Source organism: Salvia miltiorrhiza, chromosome 4, assembly GCF_028751815.1.
Source record: "Salvia miltiorrhiza cultivar Shanhuang (shh) chromosome 4, IMPLAD_Smil_shh, whole genome shotgun sequence".
Classification (NCBI taxonomy): domain Eukaryota; kingdom Viridiplantae; phylum Streptophyta; class Magnoliopsida; order Lamiales; family Lamiaceae; genus Salvia; species Salvia miltiorrhiza.
In genome coordinates, this window is record NC_080390.1 from 8168251 (window position 1) to 8187811 (window position 19561).

A 19561-nucleotide genomic window follows, 5' to 3' on the forward strand; every position below is an offset into this window, starting at 1 on the left:
TTGCTGAAAAATGCAAAGGATAAGAAAAGGCGCCAAACCAAGAAAAAGGAAAGAGAGAGGAGGAAACAAAATAAAGGGAAAAAAGAAAAGAAAAAGAAAAGTAGAGAAAGCGATTTGAGAATGCAACACATTTCAGATTTCAGAGAGAGCAAGAGAGGAGAGAGAGAGGTGTAATGGTGGCGTGAGTTGCTTTTGCTTTTCCTTTCAGACAGGAATCTTTGAAAATCGAAATACTCTCACCAACACAATAAAAACATTTTCTTTTCTTATATTAAATACAAAATTGCAATCATATGCAATGTTTATTTATTTATTTGGATGGAAGATTAAATGGTAAACGCTCAATATTTTATAATTTTTCATAATTTAAGTGTTGAGACAAGATTTAATTATCTGGATTCTGAAAGACTGAAACCGGAACCATGGAGGCAAGGTGTGTAAGGAAGAAAGAGAAGGAAAAGAAAAAGCATCGGAAAGTAGTAAAGTAGAAAGAGAATTTATTACGTAGAGAGAGAGAAGTAAATGTGCTTTCTCTCTCCTCTTCCATTCTTTATTTCCCTCTCCCCTCTCTTCACACACTCACATTCTCTCCGTTGAGTATAGCACAGCGCTCTCTCTCTCTCTAAAATACGCAGCGAATTAGCTCACACATTGTGCAATGCAATGTTGCCGGCGTAGTTCACTAACATGAGCGGGGGGTGCACAGCATTATTAATCACTTACTTATGAATACCACTTCTGCAGACCCAACAGCGCCACCGCCTCCGCCACCGCAGCAGCAGCCGCCGCGGTCCTCGTTCAGCTGTGACCGCCACCCCACCGAGCAGTTCACCGGATTCTGCCCCTCCTGCCTCTGCGAGCGCCTCACCACTCTAGATCACTCCTCCTCCAACACCCCTTCGTCCTCCCGCCGCCCCTCCTCCGCCTCCGCCGCCGCCGCTGCAGCTATCAAATCCCTCTTCTCCTCCGCCCCCAAAGCCAGCAACTTCCCCCCTCCTCCGCCGCTCCCGAAACCCTCGAAATCCGCCACATTTATCCCCGAGCTTCGTCGCACAAAATCATTCTCCGCTTCCAAAAACGAAGCTCTAGGGCTATCGTTTGAGCCGCAGAGAAAATCCTGCGACGTTAGAGTGAGAAACACTCTCTGCACCCTATTCTCGCTCGACGAAGAGAGTAAAAGCGGCACCAATAACAATAAACCAGCTCTTGCTTCTTCTTCTTCCTCTAATCAAAACCACCTGCAGAGCAAAAAAACCGAATCCTGCGCCGATTTTGGGGAAATCGAAAATGAGGAGGATTGTTGGGAGCAGCCAATTGTAGAGGATAGTATCGCATTCGTGGATGAGGAAGGAGATGAAATTAGGCCTGTTCAAGATTCCCATTTGGAGGGTTTGAGAAAATCGGTCGAGTTAAAGTTAACCAGCGGTGAAATCGTGGAAGAAGAAACGTTTAGTTCGAGTAATCCGAAGCCGATGAAGGATCACATAGATCTCAGTTCTCAGGAAAAGAAGAGTTCTGGAGGGAAAATCTGGGCCGCGGCGTCAGTTTTCAGCAAGAAATGGAATAATTGGAGGAGGAAGCAGAAGGTGAAGAAGCAGAGCAATGGCGAAAACCTAGCTACATTGCCCGTAGAAAAGCCTATCTCGAGGCAGTTTAGGGAGACTCAGTCTGAGATTGCTGATTACGGATTTGGGAGGAGGTCCTGCGACACCGATCCTAGGTTTTCGCTCGATGCCGGAAGGATGAGCTTTGACGATGCACGATACTCGTTTGACGAGCCTCGTGCATCTTGGGATGGCTATCTGATTGGGAGGAGTTTCCCAAGAATGGCGCCTATGGTCTCTGTAATGGAGGATGCACCAGCTGCCGTGTCGCGCACTGATATGCAGATTCCAGTGGAGGAGCCGGCAAGCGATGAAGGTGTGCCGGGAGGGTCATCGCAGACGAGGGAGTACTATTTAGATTCTTCCTCCTCGTCGAGGAGGAGGAAGAGTCTTGATAGGTCTAGCTCGATTAGGAAGGCTGCAGCTGCTGAGATTGATGAGCTCAAGATCCCTTCCAACGCCAAGGTTTCGCCCGCCACTGCTGACTCCTTTCACGGGGCGAAGCTGTTAGTGGATTCAAACTCCAACTCTCTGAGAGATGATCTCTCGGAGACGTTTGAGCTGAGCAGCGGGTTGAGGGATATCAACTCCGTGGTTGATAATGGGGAGACGAAGGAGATGAAGAAGTCCAGGAGGTGGAGTTGGAGGATATGGGGGTTTATCCAACGACGTGGTGGTGGGAGCAAGGACGAGGAGGAGGAGGAGAAGTACAGTAGGGCGAACGGGGTGGAGAGGTCGCTCTCCGAGTCATGGCAGGAGACGAGGAGGGATGGCAACGGAGACGTGAGAGGCGAATTCAACAGAAATATGTTTCGGAGCAACAGCAGTGTGAGCTGGAGAAATGGCGGCAATCACATTGCTAGTGGTAGGAAGTCGAGTGTGGAGATGTATGGGAACGGGAAGAAGAGGAGCGAGTTCGTGTTGGAGAAGAATCGGAGTGGTAGATATTCTCCTAAACACATCGACAATGGCCTCCTCCGGTTCTACTTGACGCCAATGAGGGGCAGCCGGAGAGGGGCGATGGGGAAGATCAAGCCGACAAACTCGCAGCCGATTGCAAGAAGTGTGCTGCGCCTCTACTGAGATGCAAAGGTCCTTCGCCTTGCATTCCTTGTTGAAAGCTTTTGATGCATTTGTTGTGTGATCACATAAGGTTACATAGTTGTTATTTGCAGTGCATTTTGAATCTGTGATCAGTGACTATATTTAATCCTGTTTGCACTTGTTATTTGAATAACAGTTCATAGTGAATTTTGATTAGTGACTATATGCATCACAATCGCTTTCTTTCTTTTGGAGTTGTCTGCTTTTGTTAGTAGATTTATACAAAGGCGAAATTTTCGGAAATAGAAGGATGTTACACCATCACAATGGAGATGGGCACTAGGGCCCCAGTTTAGATTTCAAATTCGAATCTTGTTGCACCAATGAAAGCAGCCGTAGCCATTTGGTTCTTGTATTATAATGTAGATATGTCCCAACTTAGATAATAACTTAAATACAGGACTTGTTCAACTAAAGAGACTAGATTTAAACTGACAAATAAATGTACAAAAATAACTGCAACATTTAACGAAAAAGCAGTTGAGTCTGGTCAGATATTTTGCCTTGAAGCTCGGCTTTGATACAGTCCCTGGCCATTTGTAAATCGACTTTAGAAAACCTCGTCGTCGTGGGAAAGATTGGTCGGCAATCAAGAATGATTTTCTTGAGCGCAAGGCAATTCTTCGAAATGCATTCCACCAATGCAATGTGATCACTAGCTGCCCCACAAAATCCTCTGACCTCGAACACTTTGAGATATAGGTGTGGTCCGTGGAGATCTTCCACAACTCCTTAAATCTATCTCATATGAACCCAAATGACTTGGACACTGCATCCATGAAAAGACTCGTTACGAAAAAATGGAACGTAGGAAAAATTACTTACAAAATATAACAAGTTAATTCATCAACCTCTAATTCGAATTCTTGAAGACAAGGAAATGCCGATAATAAAGCATTTAATGGCATTCGAGAACAACCACTACAAAAATAACAATGAATCGTAAGTTCAAAAAAACTTTTAAAAAGCAAAGGTATGAGGTAGCCTAACCTTGGGATAACGGATAGTTAAGTTGAGAGTTTTCAGTTGGTACTTGCAGCAAGATATTGCAGAAATCAAATGGGGCACATTATCTATACTTGCACTACTTGTATAGGTAAAGAATGCCCCAACAAGTTTTGGGACATTCAAAGGCAACACCAACGTTGATATGTCGTCAACGCAAAGCCAAGTAAGATTTGGAGCAGAAACTGATATGTCTGCCCCACCCTTGCAGTGGAGTATCTCCAAGTGTTTCAACGCGAGGGTTGCGCCACAAACCTCAACATGAGAAGTGAGATTCGCGTAGCAGATGCTCAATAGCTCCAACGACGGGAGCTCACGCAGGAACAGCTTGATATCTTCACCACTCACTCGCAAATGTTTCAGGCACAAGCTTTTGAGGGATGTGAAGATGGTGAGATTCCGACAACCCCAACATATCCCGCTCTCTCTCAACACCTCTCCAAGAACAATCTGATCACTTGCATCCTCACATTGGAAGTCCCATTCCAACCTCTCAACTGATCTTAAGAACACGAATTCGAGCCATCTGGTGACTGCTGATTTGGCTGATCTGTTCAGATAAAAGCATATGCTTTCAAGGAATGGGATTTGTGAGTTTGGAGAACAGAGTTCACCGTTTGTATATTCTTGCAACTGTTGGGATCCCACAATTTGAAGTCGAGATTAGGTGTGTGTCTCCACAAATCGGACCATCGGGGAGCAAGAACGCTAGTGGCTGCGGCTTCCCTCAACGATAGGTGAGATAATATGGCGATGATAATATCATCAGGCAACGCACTTATCCTATCAACTACGCCATCGAGTCTCTTACAACACTACCAAACAACGCAACAATCCAATCAAAAGAGTAAGAACAATGCAGTATGCGCGTGTTGGTCTACTCGTAGCTAATGGTTGAAACATAAAAATCTATAAAAACAAAAATACACTTCACAGGATTTACATTCCTCCTCCTCGTCGTCATCATCATCATTACGGGCTTACAAATGGATTTGGAATTACAATAATTTTTGCATCAAGGAGCGAAAAAAAAGAGAAAAAACAGAATATAGTTTGAGAGCTCGAGATTACCTTGTTGCGCCGGAATTTCGCGCCCATCACGGCTTGATTAGGGTTCAAACACACGATAATCTAATTACAAATTCAACACTGCCGCCAATATGAGATTACGCATCGTCGTCGTCGACGACGCCGTTTTATATCGCTTGTGGCTCATTAAACTCAACTAGTGAGCCCAATTCTAAATCGGGCTCAAGTCTAAAAATGACCTTTTCTAAAACGCATACCTGCGAAGTAATTTTCTTCTCTTTAAATATGACTTTCTGTTTTATTCCATCAATAAAGGGTAATGGTAACTTTATATTCCATAATTTTAGCGAATTTTCAAAAATATTCCAATTTAATGATAATATCAAATTGATAACCAATCTCAAAAAATCATTATTTGTATCCTATTAAAATTTTCCTGCTTCCAAAAATTGACGTGGATTGCCGGATAGCCAACATGGCTTGCCAAGGTGGATGTTAAAATATAAAAATAAAAAACGAATATACACCTAATACTAAACGTTGTCGTTTTATTTTATCTCCTGCAACGACATCTATGCGATGAATTTTTGCGGCTCAACGCCGTTTACGGCAAATACTTCGATGACATAGCTATCTCGATTGGGAGCCCTAAATTGCTGAAGATGTGCATATGTTTTGAGGATGTGCAAATTCGTTGTTGAATTTGCTAGATTTCGTTGCTGAATGAGCAAATTTGTTTCTAGATTTGTTGGATTTGTTGATGGATGAGCAAATTTGTTGTTGTATTTGCTGAGGATGTGTAGATGTTTTGAGCATTAGAGCATTGGCAACGCCTTACTCGAGTGCCTACTCGAGTAAGGCGTTGCCTTCGTGTATGGCGTTGCAGACGTGCGGTACTTGAGCATTACTCGAGCCTTCGAGTATGCTCGATCGGGTGGAGAGGGAAGGCGCGTGCAATGCACGCGCCTTAATTTAAAAAAAATAGAGAAATTCGAATTTTAAATTCGAATTTTGATTGGTTTTCCTCGATATGCGTGCTTTGACCGACCGTTTTCAATTTTTTTTTCTTCTTCTCCTCTTTAAAAAACCCCATCTCCTCCATTCTTCTTCACATCTCTTCTTCTCCAATTTTATTCTCCTCCATTTCTCTTCAAGAATTTTCTTCCTTCATGGATCCACACAACCCTTTCTATGATCCTAATTGGTGCCCCGATCTCTCATCCGATTATCACCCCGATATGGGAAGAATCAACTTGGAGGAGACCCCACCCGAGGAGGAACCGGTCAGTGCAGAGCAGAGTGCCTCCAAACCAAAGAAGGGCGGCCGGAAGAAGGAAATGGCCACCAAAATCAAGCACGACAAGGAAGTAAGGATCCGTCATACTTACCTTCCCGAGCATACGGATCTCATCGTCCAAGTTTGGGCGGAGGAGACCAACGACGCCATCCGTGGGACGGATCAGAAGGGGTGGCGTATTGGGGCCGGATCCGCGCACGTGTGAACCCCATCATCAGCGTCAACCTTAAGATCCGGCAACATCAAGGCCACTGGGCCCAAGTGAGCGCGGATGTGCGTCTCTGGGAAGCTATTTGGGTGGAGACGCTCCGGTCATTCGGATGATATGCTTCGTGACAAGGCCCAAAAACTCTTCAAGGCTCGAAGCCCACAAAAGGCCGCATTCAATTTTTGGAACGCGTGGAAAGTTCTCCGGAACAATCCTAAGTTCACGTCGATGTACCTCGTTGGAGACGTGCATGCCTCCAAGAGGACAAAGACTACGGAAGAGGGCGACTTCACCACCTCGGCGTCGGGCGAGGAGATCTCTTCTTCCCGGCCCATTGGCAACAAGGCGGCGAAGGCGGCAAAGGGGAAAGGGAAGGCATCAGCATCGCATACGAGCTTGGAGCCTCCACCGGAAATAGTGGAGAGGTTGGACAGGTCCGACCAGCAGATGAGGGCATTCACCGCCCAGTACCAGCGGAGGAACGATATCAAGGAGAGGGAGCTCGATATGCAGCTCCTGAACGCGGATACGACGCACATGACGGACGCACAAAGGGCATTGCACGCGTCCATGGTCGCCGACGTGCTCAGGCGTCGTGGTCTAGACTAGGATTTTAATTATGTAATTTTAATGATGGGGTAATATGATGTTTTAGGTGTTGTTAATTTTTATGTAATTTTTTTTTTATGTTTTAGGTGTTTTAAAATTTTATGTTTAATGGCGTATTTAACTATTAGAAAAATATGTTATTTAAATTATGCAATTAAATTTAAATGAAAAACATAAAAATCAAAACTAATGTTATCAGTAGGCTATCAAGTAACCCCAATGCAGCACTACCTACTCAATAACACAACCACTATCAAGTAGGCTATCAAGTAAGCCCATTGTGGATGCTCTTAGTTGCTAGATCTCCAGAGCCCTAATTTTTTGTTTGAAGATGCTGAGAAAACAACGTCGTCTCATGCAATTGAGAACGACGTGTTTAAGTTCACTGACGATTATGTCACGTTGAAAATCCAGTCGTCCAACTCAACTTCTATTTGGGATATTTCATACGCGTGGGAAAATCAGAACAAATTGAAAGGTGGTGTACTTTTTTTCAAAATTTAAAGGTCGTGGAAAAATCAAAATTTATTGAACGCTCATTTATTTTACGGCAAATATCCTTTTATTTTATATGCAATAATGTGCCTTTCCCATTGCAGATGAGATTTAATGTCGCAAGCCATATATCTCACTATTACAATATATATATGATCAAAATAAATTTTATCCTACGTAACGTCGTATAGTCACTTCATTATAATTTTTTTCAATGCTCATTCATTCTTATTTTTTTTCCCGATTTATAACTAACCTCCATCTCTAATCAAACTCCACCCATCAATTTTTTTTAAGAAAAGAGACAACATATGAATTTTAATTACGTATGCATGCTAAGAAAGTACTTGAAAAACTTTTCTAATATTTTATGATATACATCTCCGATTTTAAGTCATCAATATTATACTACTACTTACATAGAGAGAGGGAATGAAAATTCGACCAGAATTTTGGTAATAAATCGATAACCATCAATTTATTGTGTAGCAATTAAGCTAACCAAATTTCAAGCAAATTAATTAATATAGAAAATGTATTAAAAAAAAGTGGTGATTGTTTTGTAAAATCGAAGAAATGTTAAAAATATCAAAAGATTATGTTTAACTATATCAATTAATACATATATATGTTCATAAATTAAATTCCAATTTCATCCTTGTTTTGGCCCAAAGTCAAGGAAAGCCGTTGGATCTCGTAGATTAAAAAAACGGTTATAACATTGACAAAATGGAAATATCAATAGACAAAATAGGTGCTCCCGGAAAAGATGTCAATGAATACCTTTTTTAAAAGATTTTTTCTATAAATATATATTACATGTGTCAATAGACAAAATATCGTTTTCTTTAATATTAATTTACTATGTTTTAGTATGATTTTTAGATAATTAATAAGGGTGTTCACTCATCCGATTATAGTTTACAATTATCAATGAATACCTTTTTTAAAAGATTTTTCTATAAATATATATTACATATGTGTCAATAGATAAAATATCTTTTTCTTTAATATTAATCTATTATGTTTTAGTATGATTTTAAGATAATTAACAAGGGTTCACAAATTCGATTAGGGTTTATAATTATTTTTTTATATTTATGTTAATTACTAATGCATTATAACAATTATTATAACAATCTATATTTAACTATTTATATACATTATAATAATCAGGTAATTAACAGGTATTATTATATGGATTTAAGACGAGAACGAATAGTAAAATTATTATTTTTAATTGAGATTGAGACAAGTATATAAGTTCTAAACATGTCACCTTCTTCCTAATCTTCTTCGTTTTTTGTTTAGATTATACATTTGTGGAATAATCCTCAACTACAAAAGGTACAAATCCTGATTGTTAGCTTTGGTTAATTTTGTATGCATGTCAGCATATATGTGTTCTTAATTTTAGTTTTGGTATACATAAAATATATTTAAAATTGGGAAATGATTGTCTTCCAATTTATAGAGTGAAAACTTTATATACAAAGGTACAATAGTTGACTTTCACCATGAAGAATCATGGTATTATATAAGTCATATGGAAGTGACAATGCTGTAAAGGTGTTCCAAAAGAAAGCAAGATAGGCTATAAAAAGAATTACATACTGTATAATATATTATTATATTATATTAATGAAATCATACTAATTATTTTTTGATTTCCTATTAAAATAAGATATTTGCTGAAGGTGCTTTACATTTTTTGCTCTCATTGTCTATGGTTTTCGGATATGGTTATTTGTTTGTTCTTTTTGTTGTGTTGTTGTTAGAGTCAATGTTGACTCCGACAATGTTGGGACCAATGTTGATAACATACGTGTTTTCAATGTTGGGTGGAATGTTGATAACATTCATGGTGTCAACATTTCTGGGTTTTCAACCAACATTCCGGAGTCTGCCTTGACTCCATACTTTGACTCTCCATTGGTAATTGTATATATTTAATCTTTACATTCCTTTCACGTTTTATTATTCTTTGGTTGTGGAATAAAGGTTTTATGCTTGTTGACCACATTTTTAATAAGTGGAAAGGTGGTTTATCATGGTCCAAAGTAGTGGGCTGTTAGTTCCTATTTTTCAGGACCCATGATATCTCAACCAACATCCCAGACTAGTCGACTGGCAGTTTTCGGAGGTGGATTGCGGCAGTTATAAGAAGCTTCTGGAAGTGGGAAGTGGAGGAAACTAACCATGACATGAAGGTCTATAAAAGCAGCAAGAAGCCTCATTCATCCTCACGTTTTGGAAGTGCAAAATCAGAGACTTAACATTCACTCACAACCATCTCGTCATTTTCCTGCTGCAAACGTGTCACCGGTTCTTCAAGGATTGCTTTGACGAAGTAGACTTAGGCAGCCAATCTGTAAAGTCTATCTTTGTATCGACAGGACGTCGAGGGCAAGAGTTGAAGTGCAAGGCCATTGGAGCGTAGTAGGTTGTTTGCTTTGTCCGATTAACTTTTGTTATTCGGCTGTTTTGGATTCTGTGTTGTATCAACATTGTAGTATTGAAAGTAGATAGGTTGGTTTATCTTAGGCAGTCATTCTGTAAAGATAGATCTCCAAGAAGATCCAAATCTGTACTTTGTATTGTTGATTCAACATAGTGATTTTAGCCTTGAGGCACTCATGGGTTATTTATAATCCGTGAAAAAAGTATTCATGTGTGTTATTTATTTCCGCTGCATGTTGGTAGTAATGTTAGTAACATTCTGTTGATAACATTGCATCCAACATTACTATTTTCTTTACACAGTTTTACTTTGTTGGTAATTTGGGGCACTAAACTGTTTCAATTGGCATCAAGAGCAGGTTCTTGACGTACTAAGAATCGATTCATGTGTGCAAAATTACCACTTATGGATTTGTCAAGTGTGTCGGCTCGACCTCCTACTCTTGATAGTGGTGGGAAGAACTACAACTTGTGGAAAAGTAGGATGAAAATCTATATCAAATCTATTGATGAACGTGCCTGGGTGGCTGTGTTGGATGGGTGGACTCCACCGCGTACCACTGATGAAAATGGAGTTACTTCTCTCACACCCGAGAGTAAATGGTCTGCTGATGAATGACTCATTTCTAACCATAACTCCAGAGCCTTAAATGCTATCTTTATCTCTGTTGATGTTCCTGCCTTTCGCATGATTTCTAATTGCACGGAAGCTCGAGATGCTTGGCTCATTTTGCAGGAACAATGTGAAGGTTCAGCCAGTGTTAGAGCAACAAAAATGCGAATGTTGACCACCAAATTTGAGATTTTGAGAATGCGTGATGATGAGACTTTCTCTGCATATTATGAAAAACTTTGTGAAATCTCAAATGAAGCTGTTGGACTTGGAGAACCTATTAGCAACGAAAGATTGGTCAGTAAGATACTGAGATCTCTACCTGAAAGGTATAACATGAAAATCTCCTCAATTGAAGAAACTGTTGATGTTGCTACTCTGCGTGTTGGGGATCTGGTCAGTAAGTTGTTAACTTTTGAGATGAATCTCGAACAGCAGAAAGCTGATCATGTGTCCAAAAGTGTGGCTTTTCGTGTTGAAAAGATTCCTGAAAACTCTGAAATTACTAACTTGTCTGAGTGTACAGATATTGATCACGAGGAGGAAGATGATGTTAATCTTGCTATGTTGGTTAAAAATTTTAACAACATGCTGAAATCCTTTAAGAAAGGAAAATCCAAAAATGGTTTTAGGAAACCTTCTGGGATGTCTGCTGGATCTTCATCCAACATCACCAATGTTAAGAAGAATGTTGGAACAACATCGGAAGTAAGAAGTGTTGATCACATTCAATGCAGGGGCTGTCAAGGGATGGGTCACTATGCAAATGAGTGTCCCACAGTTGCAAGAAAAAGGCATTCTGGTCTTACTGCAACTCTTAGTGATGACTCAGATTCTGAGGAAGAAAAAGTTCTCCTTATGGCTACAGTTGATGAAGAGCATTTGCAGGAAGAAGACATGATTGGAGCCCTTGAAAATCTTGATGATGAAATGATTTATTCAGATAGTTTTTCTGAATCTGGAACTCTAAGTGTTGATGACAATATTCCCAGATCCGACTGTGATGTTGATCTGATTGATGTGCCTGACAATATGAATGTTGATGTTGATGTTGCCAACACTGACGTGAACATCTCTTCTGAAAATGATCAGTTTGATGTGATTTTTAACAATGATGTTTTTGACATGGATACTGATGTTCAGGAGATTGATGGGATGAAGATCCCCACTAACACAACGAACTGGTATGAAATGACTATTCTTGATGATTTCAACTCTAGTATACCGGATTTTTGTTGTGTTGCAGCCTTGGAAGAACAGGAGAGTGATCCACTGAAAGAGATGGAGAATTTTAAAGAGCTCTATGAGATTGTTGATTCTCAATGTCGGGAGTTGAGAAATGACATCTGTATGTTGGTTGATGAAAATCAAAATCTCAAAGGGCAAATTACAAGGCTTGAAAGGATGCTCTCTCAACGTGATGTTGAACTTGATTTACTCCGAGGTAAAGTTTGTGAGTCTGAAAGGGTGTTTAAACGGTTTAACAAAGGGACCTCATGTTTAAATGAAGTTCTGTCTCATGGTCAGCATAGTAATACTGGTCTTGGTTTCTGTGCTGAGGAGCAAAGAAGCAACATCGTAATACTACTGTTTTTGTTAAAGAAAGAAATGTCAGTGTGAATGTTGACAACATCAAGGATCCTCATAAGAAAAGCAAAAAGAAAAAATCCTATGTTTGTCATTATTGTTCTACTCCTGGACATATCAAACCTCATTGTGTCAAATACATAAGTAATTGTGCTGTAAAATCTGCAACACAGATGTTTGACTGTTACCAGAAGAATGTTAGTAACACTGGCAGGTTTGACTTTAGAAGATTGTTGGATAAGAGAGAACAGAATGAAACCTGTAATACTGTTGTCTACACCTCCTTGAATGCTAATATTTCTGAGAATTGGTACTTTGACAGTGAGTGTTCTAGACATATGACAGGAACAAAGGCTTTACTCTATGATTTTGTTCCAACATCTGGAGGAAAAGTTACTTTTGGAGGAGGTGCGAAAGGAACAATTCTGGGGAAAGGAGTTCTTAATGTTACTGATTTTCCTAAATTAAAAGATGTGTATCTTGTTGAAGGGCTTAAAGCTAACCTGTTTAGCATAAGTCAGTTATGTGATGCAGGTATGACTGTAAAATTCGACAAACATCTTTGTGAAGTCTTTGATGACACAAATCAGTGTGTGATGATGGGAAAAAGGTCGTCTGACAATTGCTACAAGTCCCAAGAAGAAACGTTCTGCAATGCAGTCAAACTTGATGATGTTGAGCTTTGGCATCAACGACTGGGACATGTCAACTTCAAGAATCTTCAAAAGTTGATCACACATGAGGTTGTTCGAGGCCTTCCTAATCTGAACTTCAAGAAAGATGTTGTGTGTCAACCTTGCCAGAAGGGGAAGCAACACAAAACAGCTCATCCAATGTTGTCAACATGCTGTACCTCGAAATGTTCGAACTCCTGCATATGGATCTGATGGGACCCATTGAAGTTGAAAGCTTAGGAGGAAAACGGTATGTTCTTGTGTGTGCTGATGATTTTTCAAGATACACTTGGGTTGAATTCTTGAAAACAAAATCTGAAACCTTTGCTCATTTCAAGAAACTGTTTAAAAGGTTTAGAGTTCAATATGGCCAGTATGTTGGAAGAATTAGGACTGACCATGGGAAAGAATTTGAGAACTCTCTCTTTGATGACTTCTGCACTAACAATGGAATTTTCCATGAATTCTCTGCACCCAAAACTCCTCAGCAAAATGGTGTTGCCGAAAGAAAGAATAGAACCATTCAGGAAATGGTGAGAGCTATGTTGCAAGCAAAAGGTCTTTCCAAACGTCTATGGGCTGAGGCTGTAAGTACAGCATGTCACATCATTAATAGGGTGTACATGAGACCAGGTACTATGTTGACTCCGTATGAGATCCTTAAAGGCAAGAAGCCCAATCTCAAGTACTTTCATGTTTTTGGATGTGTCTGTCACATCTTGAATGACCGTGATCACCTCAACAAGTTTGATTCCAAAAGTGACAAAGGTCTCTTCCTTGGATATTCTGTGAATAGTCATGCTTTTCGTGTATATAACCTCAGAACAAAGACTATTCAAGAGACTGTTAATGTTGTGTTTGATGATTCTCTTAGTCTCATTGATAGAACAGAAGATGAAGATGTTACTGAGCTTCTTGAGGAGCCCAACAACGTAAGTCATGCTTCTGACCATCACAGAAGTGGAAATGATGGTACAACATCTGTACCAACATCTGATGTTACTTCGTCCGGGTCAACATCAGAAGGAGAAGCTGGCAACTACGTGTCGGACTCTGAAGAAGAGTTGGAAGCTCAATTTCTTCATGATTCCATCAGACGTGATCCCCCAAGTCATGTGAGAAGAGATCATCCAAGTTCTCAAATCATCGGAGACGTTGGTGAGAAAGTTGTCACTCGACAGAAGAAGGAAGTCAATTACAAAGAATTGGTAAGAATTGCATGTATGACTTCTGTGTGTGAACTTGCTGAGGTTGAATGTTATCTGTCTCTTGTTGAACCTAAGAATGTTGCTGATGCTCTTAAAGATGTTTTGTGGGTCAATGCTATGCATGAAGAACTTAATCAGTTTATTAGAAATGATGTGTGGGATCTTGTGCCTAGACCACATAACAAGAATGTTATTGGTACTAAGTGGATTTTCAAGAATAAAACTGATGAGTCTGGTAACATTGTTAGAAACAAAGCTAGATTGGTAGCACAGGGGTATACGCAAGTGGAAGGGATCGATTTTGATGAAACTTTTGCTCCTGTTACTAGAATTGAGTCAATTAGGTTGTTGTTTGCCATTGCGTGTCAGTTTGGGATCTCCTTGTTACAAATGGATGTTAAGAGTGCCTTTCTAAATGGTGTCTTATCTGAGGAAGCCTATGTTGAACAGCCTAAAGGATTTGAAAACACTAGTAAGCCTGATCATGTGTTTAAACTTAAAAAGGCTTTGTATGGCTTAAAACAAGCACCACGTGCATGGTATGAAAGGTTGACTGTGTTTCTACTTGATTATGGTTTTTCTCGTGGTCAAGTTGATAAAACCTTGTTCATCAAAAAGCATGCTGGCAACACTATCATTGCACAGATTTATGTTGATGACATTGTGTTTGGTGCAACTAATGATAAGCATGTGAAGGATTTTGTTAAGGCCATGTCTACCACATTTGAAATGAGTATGGTGGGGCAATTGAATTTTTTCCTAGGTTTACAGGTAACACAAACTCCTGAAGGCATTTTCTTCTCTCAAAGCAAGTACTCAAAAAGTCTTGTTCAAAGATTTGGCCTAGAGTCTGCTAAACACATGAGAACTCCCATGGGTTCCACTGACAGATTATGCAGAGACGATGTTGGACGTGATGTTGATTGACACGCACCCGTCGTACGGTGCGGACAAAATACTTGTGTATGCCCAGTACAGACAATACACGCTCCTACTTCTCACAACAAGAACTTAGTCTTAATGGCAAGCGTAGGGTCGAATCCCACAGGGAGTGAGGAACCACTTTGTTCTCCTACGACAAACTGAGGTGTCACAATTCTCAATCTGTATACGCTGCACAAGAAATAAACAAGATCAATAATAACAAGGGGTGAGGTTATTCGGTTAGGTCATAACTGTTGTTAACATTCGTTTCGGTCATAGGAACACTGATGATCCGTCTATGATCCATACAATTCCAAGGCGTGGCCCAAAGACATTGGGGCGTTTCAAGGAATTGTACTTCTCATATAGGATGGTTGATCTCATTATGGTCACTTGGTCCGAAGGTCACACAATCCCCGGTCACAAGGCATTGCTTCACTCCTCCTTAGATAGTAGCCATACCCGTTACTCACCAAGTATGGCCCTCACCAACCTTCTCTCCCGAGGTCCCCAACTTTGCGCTTTTGGTGACACATGCCTCCTGGACTCAACTATTTCCGGCTTTGTCAGCCGACCAGTCATAGACATGCTACGGCGCCGAGATTGCTTTCCTCGTTTGATAACCATGGCTTTATGCCTCGTCACAGTTGATGGATAGTCTCTAGAGAAGCCCAAGACTGAGGAGGGACAGTGTATCCCATCAATCCACTCCCCACCTTCCGGATCTGCAACGCCTTTTGTTGACGCTGCTCAGCTACTCGGTCTTGGGCATACCGATTGTTGTATCTTGGTATACCCTGGCCTTTGCTTGACATGGGCAGCGTTTTACCGAACGGAGATCACCCGTTAGGCCCCTACTGCTCATGGTTTCGAACAGATCCTTCCGGAACCACGAGATTCAACCGAAAGAACAAGTGCCTCACGAATGTTTACATGTTAACAACAATTACTTCCACCCCCTAAAACCTCACCAAGGGAATTACTCACACATAACACAATTCATAAATGCAAAAAGAATTAAACACATGATAGAACGAAATGAAATGCTGAAATAGATAAAATAGTACCTAGGCTTCAAGCCTTCGAACTTGTCCAGAAGTAATAACACAACGGAAAAGGGAAAATACGGAATTGTAAAATGTTTTGGATGCCACACACGGCGATCTTAAAATGATAACTAAAGTAACAAAAGTTTCAAGGGGTCCAAGAAGTTGTGCACGCTGCACACTGTTTTGCTTTTATACTGCCGGATGGTAAAGGCCTAACCCTAGCTGCGCCGGTTCCAAATCTTCGCTGGGATCTTCCTTCCTTAATTAACTCGATCTTTGATTGATCCTGATTGAAGATGGCGTCCAGCTGCAAGCTTAGTCAACCCTTCCCATTCTTTCGATCCTTCCAGTTTCTTCTTCAACCTTCCGCTTGTTCCATGAGATCTCCGAGATTGACCTTCCTTTTATTGGTCTGGCTGTCTGCTTCTTCTGGTAACGATCAGACTGACTGCTCTTATCGGTGTGGCTCATACCAGGTGGTTGCTCCAGGTTCCCATGCCCCAAGTTGAATTGGAGAGGTACTTGTTGGCCGAAGCTCCATGCTGGTAAACATGACTTAGCAATCTGGGCTCGGTAGTGCCCATTCTGATCGCATTTCTTCCGTTTCCGCTCTACTGACCTTCCTTCCTTCACAACTTCGTTTTTCCCCCGGACAGACCTGAACTGACACAAATAAAGGAAAAAAGAGGGCCAAATGGCCCAAAAGTCGAAGACGCATCACACCTACACACTTAAAGCATACTTGCCCTCAAGTATGTAGGTGGATTCACAGAAGACACGGACGAAAAGGGGTGAAAGAAAAGAAATAAAACTAAGAGACACGAAACCTTGCAGATTTTTCAGGGTCAGATCATACCAACATGCATCATTCAGTTCAGTCAAACCACAAACCAGAGTAATGATTATGCATAAAGTGTGATGGTAGTCTCTCTTCTCGCTCAAGCACCGGGCTAAGTGTTTACACTCATAATTTGATGTGCTAGTTCCTCTAAGAATTTGATCGAAGACTACAAGTTAAGCACACTAGTATGACTCATCAAAGGGTCTTTGTTGGGTTGTAATGGGGCATACGGAGCTAAGGTGGGAAAATATGGTCCAGTGGCTAATTTCAGTATCACCCTTACTCAGTATACACACTCAGTACAGCTGCAACCAACCCTTAATTTCCCCGCTTCCAATGGGGTTCATTTTTCTTTGATTCTTCTTGTGGGCTATCATTTTTATTCACCAAAATTTGTGCCCAGATTTCTTTCTTTCTTATAATTCCCTGTCTACCATTTCATTCACTTCATAAATTCTTTCTCCTAGATATATTATCAACAAAGCTCAAGAAAGAATGAATTCGGCTCAAGTTGGCATACAAGGGATTATTTTTCACATTACACATCAAAGAATAATCTGGGGCCCTAAGTCAAAGAATCGTGCCCAAATCACACAAGTCATGTACTAGCAAAATTGAGTCCTCAAACAAAGTCAAGATTTCCTAGTCACAGCAAATTCTCACCACAAGCATGCATTTTTTTTTTCAATTTGGCCCTGATCTCACCGGTGGGGTATTTTCAGTATCCTCACAACTACCATCATGCATTTTCATACTCAATCCACCAATCATATCAGAACAGAAATCAGCATGCACAATCTTTCACCATCAAACAATGCAAGTAGACACGACTCAAAAACAGATTGAACAGACACTAAAACAAGAAAAAGCAAAAGATAAAAATAAAACCTAATCTACGAGTTCATGGGAAAGTACTTAGTCATTTTGGTAGGAGGATCTTGCCTCCGCATTCAGCCAGTCCATGATTGTTTTGAAGCCAGCTTCCATAGCCTCCCTCAGGGTTGTGATCTCCGCACTCAGCATCAGCAGCTCGTCTTTCACTTCCTTCATCTCCTCCAACAACATTGTGCTCTCGCTGCTGAGAAGGCGGGATGCCTCTTGCTCTAGTGGCCTCCTCAGTTCGGGCCTAGCTGCTGCTGCTCCCTCAGGGTATACCAGACGGTATCTCCCACCTTCATCTGCCTCGACCACCCTCCAGCGCACGAACCTTCCTAAGTCCAGAAAGCGACTTTCGGCCAGGGCTGTATCTTCTGAGCTTTTTGCGTCGAACTTAATGAGCTTTTCTGCCAAGATGGTTACCAATGGGCAGAGCGAGAGGAACTTGTTGGTATGGGTTACCCCATACTGAAATTGAAGCGCCACGGTGAGCCCGAAGTTCACCTTTTTCCTCTCCATCATGCACCACAACAGGAAGACTTCCTGTTGGGTGACCACATTGGAACCTTCCAGCCGGCCGTAGATGTTGTAGGCCAGCCACCTGTGGCAGATCTGCAGGGCGGGGTCCCTGATCTCGTTTGATTTGCTGATGTTTTTGACATACTTGCTTCCGGTAGACAGCTGTGACCAGTAATGGTCAATCCGACTCCTCCACTCCGGTGTGGCTATGGTTTCTGCCTGCTTGTACTCCTCATCGTAGACTTCTGTGGCTTCAATCACCCCCAGGTGGATGTTCAGCTCGTTGATCGAGAGCGGGAACATCCTTCCTTGCATCTGGAATCGCAAGGTTCCTGGGGTCTCAATTGTGTAGTTTCCTTTGGGCTTGAACTCGACAGTTCCCATGAACTCCTCCATTAACTTCTGGTATGCTTTAGGGTTCCACTCCAATACCTTCTTCCAACCAATCCCTTCAAAATAACCCTCTACTTTCTCCTTGATTCCCAAATCCTCCAAGGCTTCAGTAACTAGAAAGTACCAAGGGGTAATTTCTCTGTTTTGTAGTACGGCATACCGCTGGCTGTCTTTCGGTATGACCGCTCCTGAAGCAGCGGTGCGTATCAGCCCTTTTTGCTTTGCAAGCTTCGGTCTTGCAGTAGTGGTTGTACTGGAGGTTGGTTTCTTTGGCGCCAAAACCTCCTCAGACCTGGAGCTATCCACGGTCTCAGTCCTCTCCGGATCTTCCTCAACTTGCTTGCTCTTTCCTTTCTTAGCAGGGGTTGCTCTCCTAGTCCTGCTCTGAACCTCCTTTCCCTTCGTCTTACTTCCGGCCGCCGCCGGTCTGGTCTTCGTGGGCAGAGGGGGCTTGGTGACGTCCAACTTCCTTTTTGCTCCAACCCTCGCCACCTTGCTCTGAGGTGTGGAGGCCTCCATCTCGATCTCTTGCGTGGCCTCCTCTCCTTCTTCTTCTCCCTCTTCGGATGCTGTTGCCATCTTCCCTTCTTCGAGAGATGGCACTTGTGGTTCAGGGGGAATAGGAGTAAGTTCCCGCTCTTTGGCAGTTCGAGCGGGAGTTCCTTTCTTCAGAGCTTTCCTAGGCTTTTTCACCGGCGGGGTAGGTGTGACTTGTTCTTCCTCGATGGCCTTTTCTGGTTCCTCGACCACTTCCTCCGCCGCCTCTTTTTCTGCCTCGCGCTCCTCTTCCACAGGAACGTCTTCTGGCTCTATCTCCTCCGCCTGACTGATCGCGACCGGATCTTCTGGAGCTCTGGTGGATGTTTCCTCAGATACGGTCCGTCTGGTGGTCCGTTTAGTCGGAGGTCGGGGCTTGGCAGCCTTTTTCTTTGCCGGAATTTGAGTGCTTCCGGAACCAGTCTCGCCTTTTGTTTTCGCCATTGCGGGTGCTTAGGATTTAGAAGGTGCTTGAGAGGTTAGGGTTTTGGGTAAGAAATTATGGAACTGGGTGGTTTTTAAATTGGTA

General features: G+C 41.7%; 3 protein-coding genes across 3 annotated transcripts; 2 read left to right on the forward strand and 1 right to left on the reverse strand.

Annotated features, from left to right (window-relative positions):
• The first annotated feature begins 344 nt into the window (after nucleotides 1-344).
• On the forward strand, nucleotides 345-2864 carry LOC131022569 (protein OCTOPUS-like). Its single transcript, XM_057952079.1, has one exon. It carries the CDS (start codon nucleotides 726-728, stop codon nucleotides 2685-2687), a length of 1962 nt encoding a protein of 653 aa, XP_057808062.1. The 5' UTR covers nucleotides 345-725; the 3' UTR covers nucleotides 2688-2864.
• Nucleotides 2865-3554: 690 nt separating this feature from the next.
• On the reverse strand, nucleotides 3555-4811 carry LOC131022937 (FBD-associated F-box protein At3g52670-like). Its single transcript, XM_057952478.1, has 4 exons — nucleotides 4785-4811; nucleotides 4362-4528; nucleotides 3699-4263; nucleotides 3555-3629 (listed from the first exon to the last, which is right to left on the reverse strand). The coding sequence occupies exons 1-4, from the start codon at nucleotides 4809-4811 to the stop codon at nucleotides 3555-3557; spliced, it is 834 nt and encodes a 277-aa protein (XP_057808461.1).
• Nucleotides 4812-10217: 5406 nt separating this feature from the next.
• Nucleotides 10218-12898, forward strand: LOC131022938 (uncharacterized). The gene is made up of 3 exons (XM_057952479.1): nucleotides 10218-10351; nucleotides 10454-12002; nucleotides 12185-12898. Exons 1-3 carry the CDS (start codon nucleotides 10218-10220, stop codon nucleotides 12896-12898), a joined length of 2397 nt encoding a protein of 798 aa, XP_057808462.1.
• The last annotated feature ends 6663 nt before the right edge of the window (nucleotides 12899-19561 follow it).

Excerpts from the sequence above, each read along its gene's own strand:
- LOC131022938 (XM_057952479.1), top strand. The coding sequence starts at position 10,218 with ATGGATTTGTCAAGTGTGTCGGCTCGACCTCCTACTCTTGATAGTGGT. Across the intron at positions 10,352-10,453 it reads TGGGTGGCTGTGTTGGATGG|AGCCTTAAATGCTATCTTTA; the intron begins GTGGACTCCACC and ends CCATAACTCCAG. Across the intron at positions 12,003-12,184 it reads AGGAGCAAAGAAGCAACATC|ATGTTTGACTGTTACCAGAA; the intron begins GTAATACTACTG and ends TCTGCAACACAG.
- LOC131022569 (XM_057952079.1), top strand. The coding sequence starts at position 726 with ATGAATACCACTTCTGCAGACCCAACAGCGCCACCGCCTCCGCCACCG.
- LOC131022937 (XM_057952478.1), bottom strand. The coding sequence starts at position 4,811 with ATGGGCGCGAAATTCCGGCGCAACAAG. Across the intron at positions 4,529-4,784 it reads CGAAATTCCGGCGCAACAAG|TGTTGTAAGAGACTCGATGG; the intron begins GTAATCTCGAGC and ends GTTGTTTGGTAG. Across the intron at positions 4,264-4,361 it reads CCTAATCTCGACTTCAAATT|ATCAGCCAAATCAGCAGTCA; the intron begins GTGGGATCCCAA and ends TTATCTGAACAG.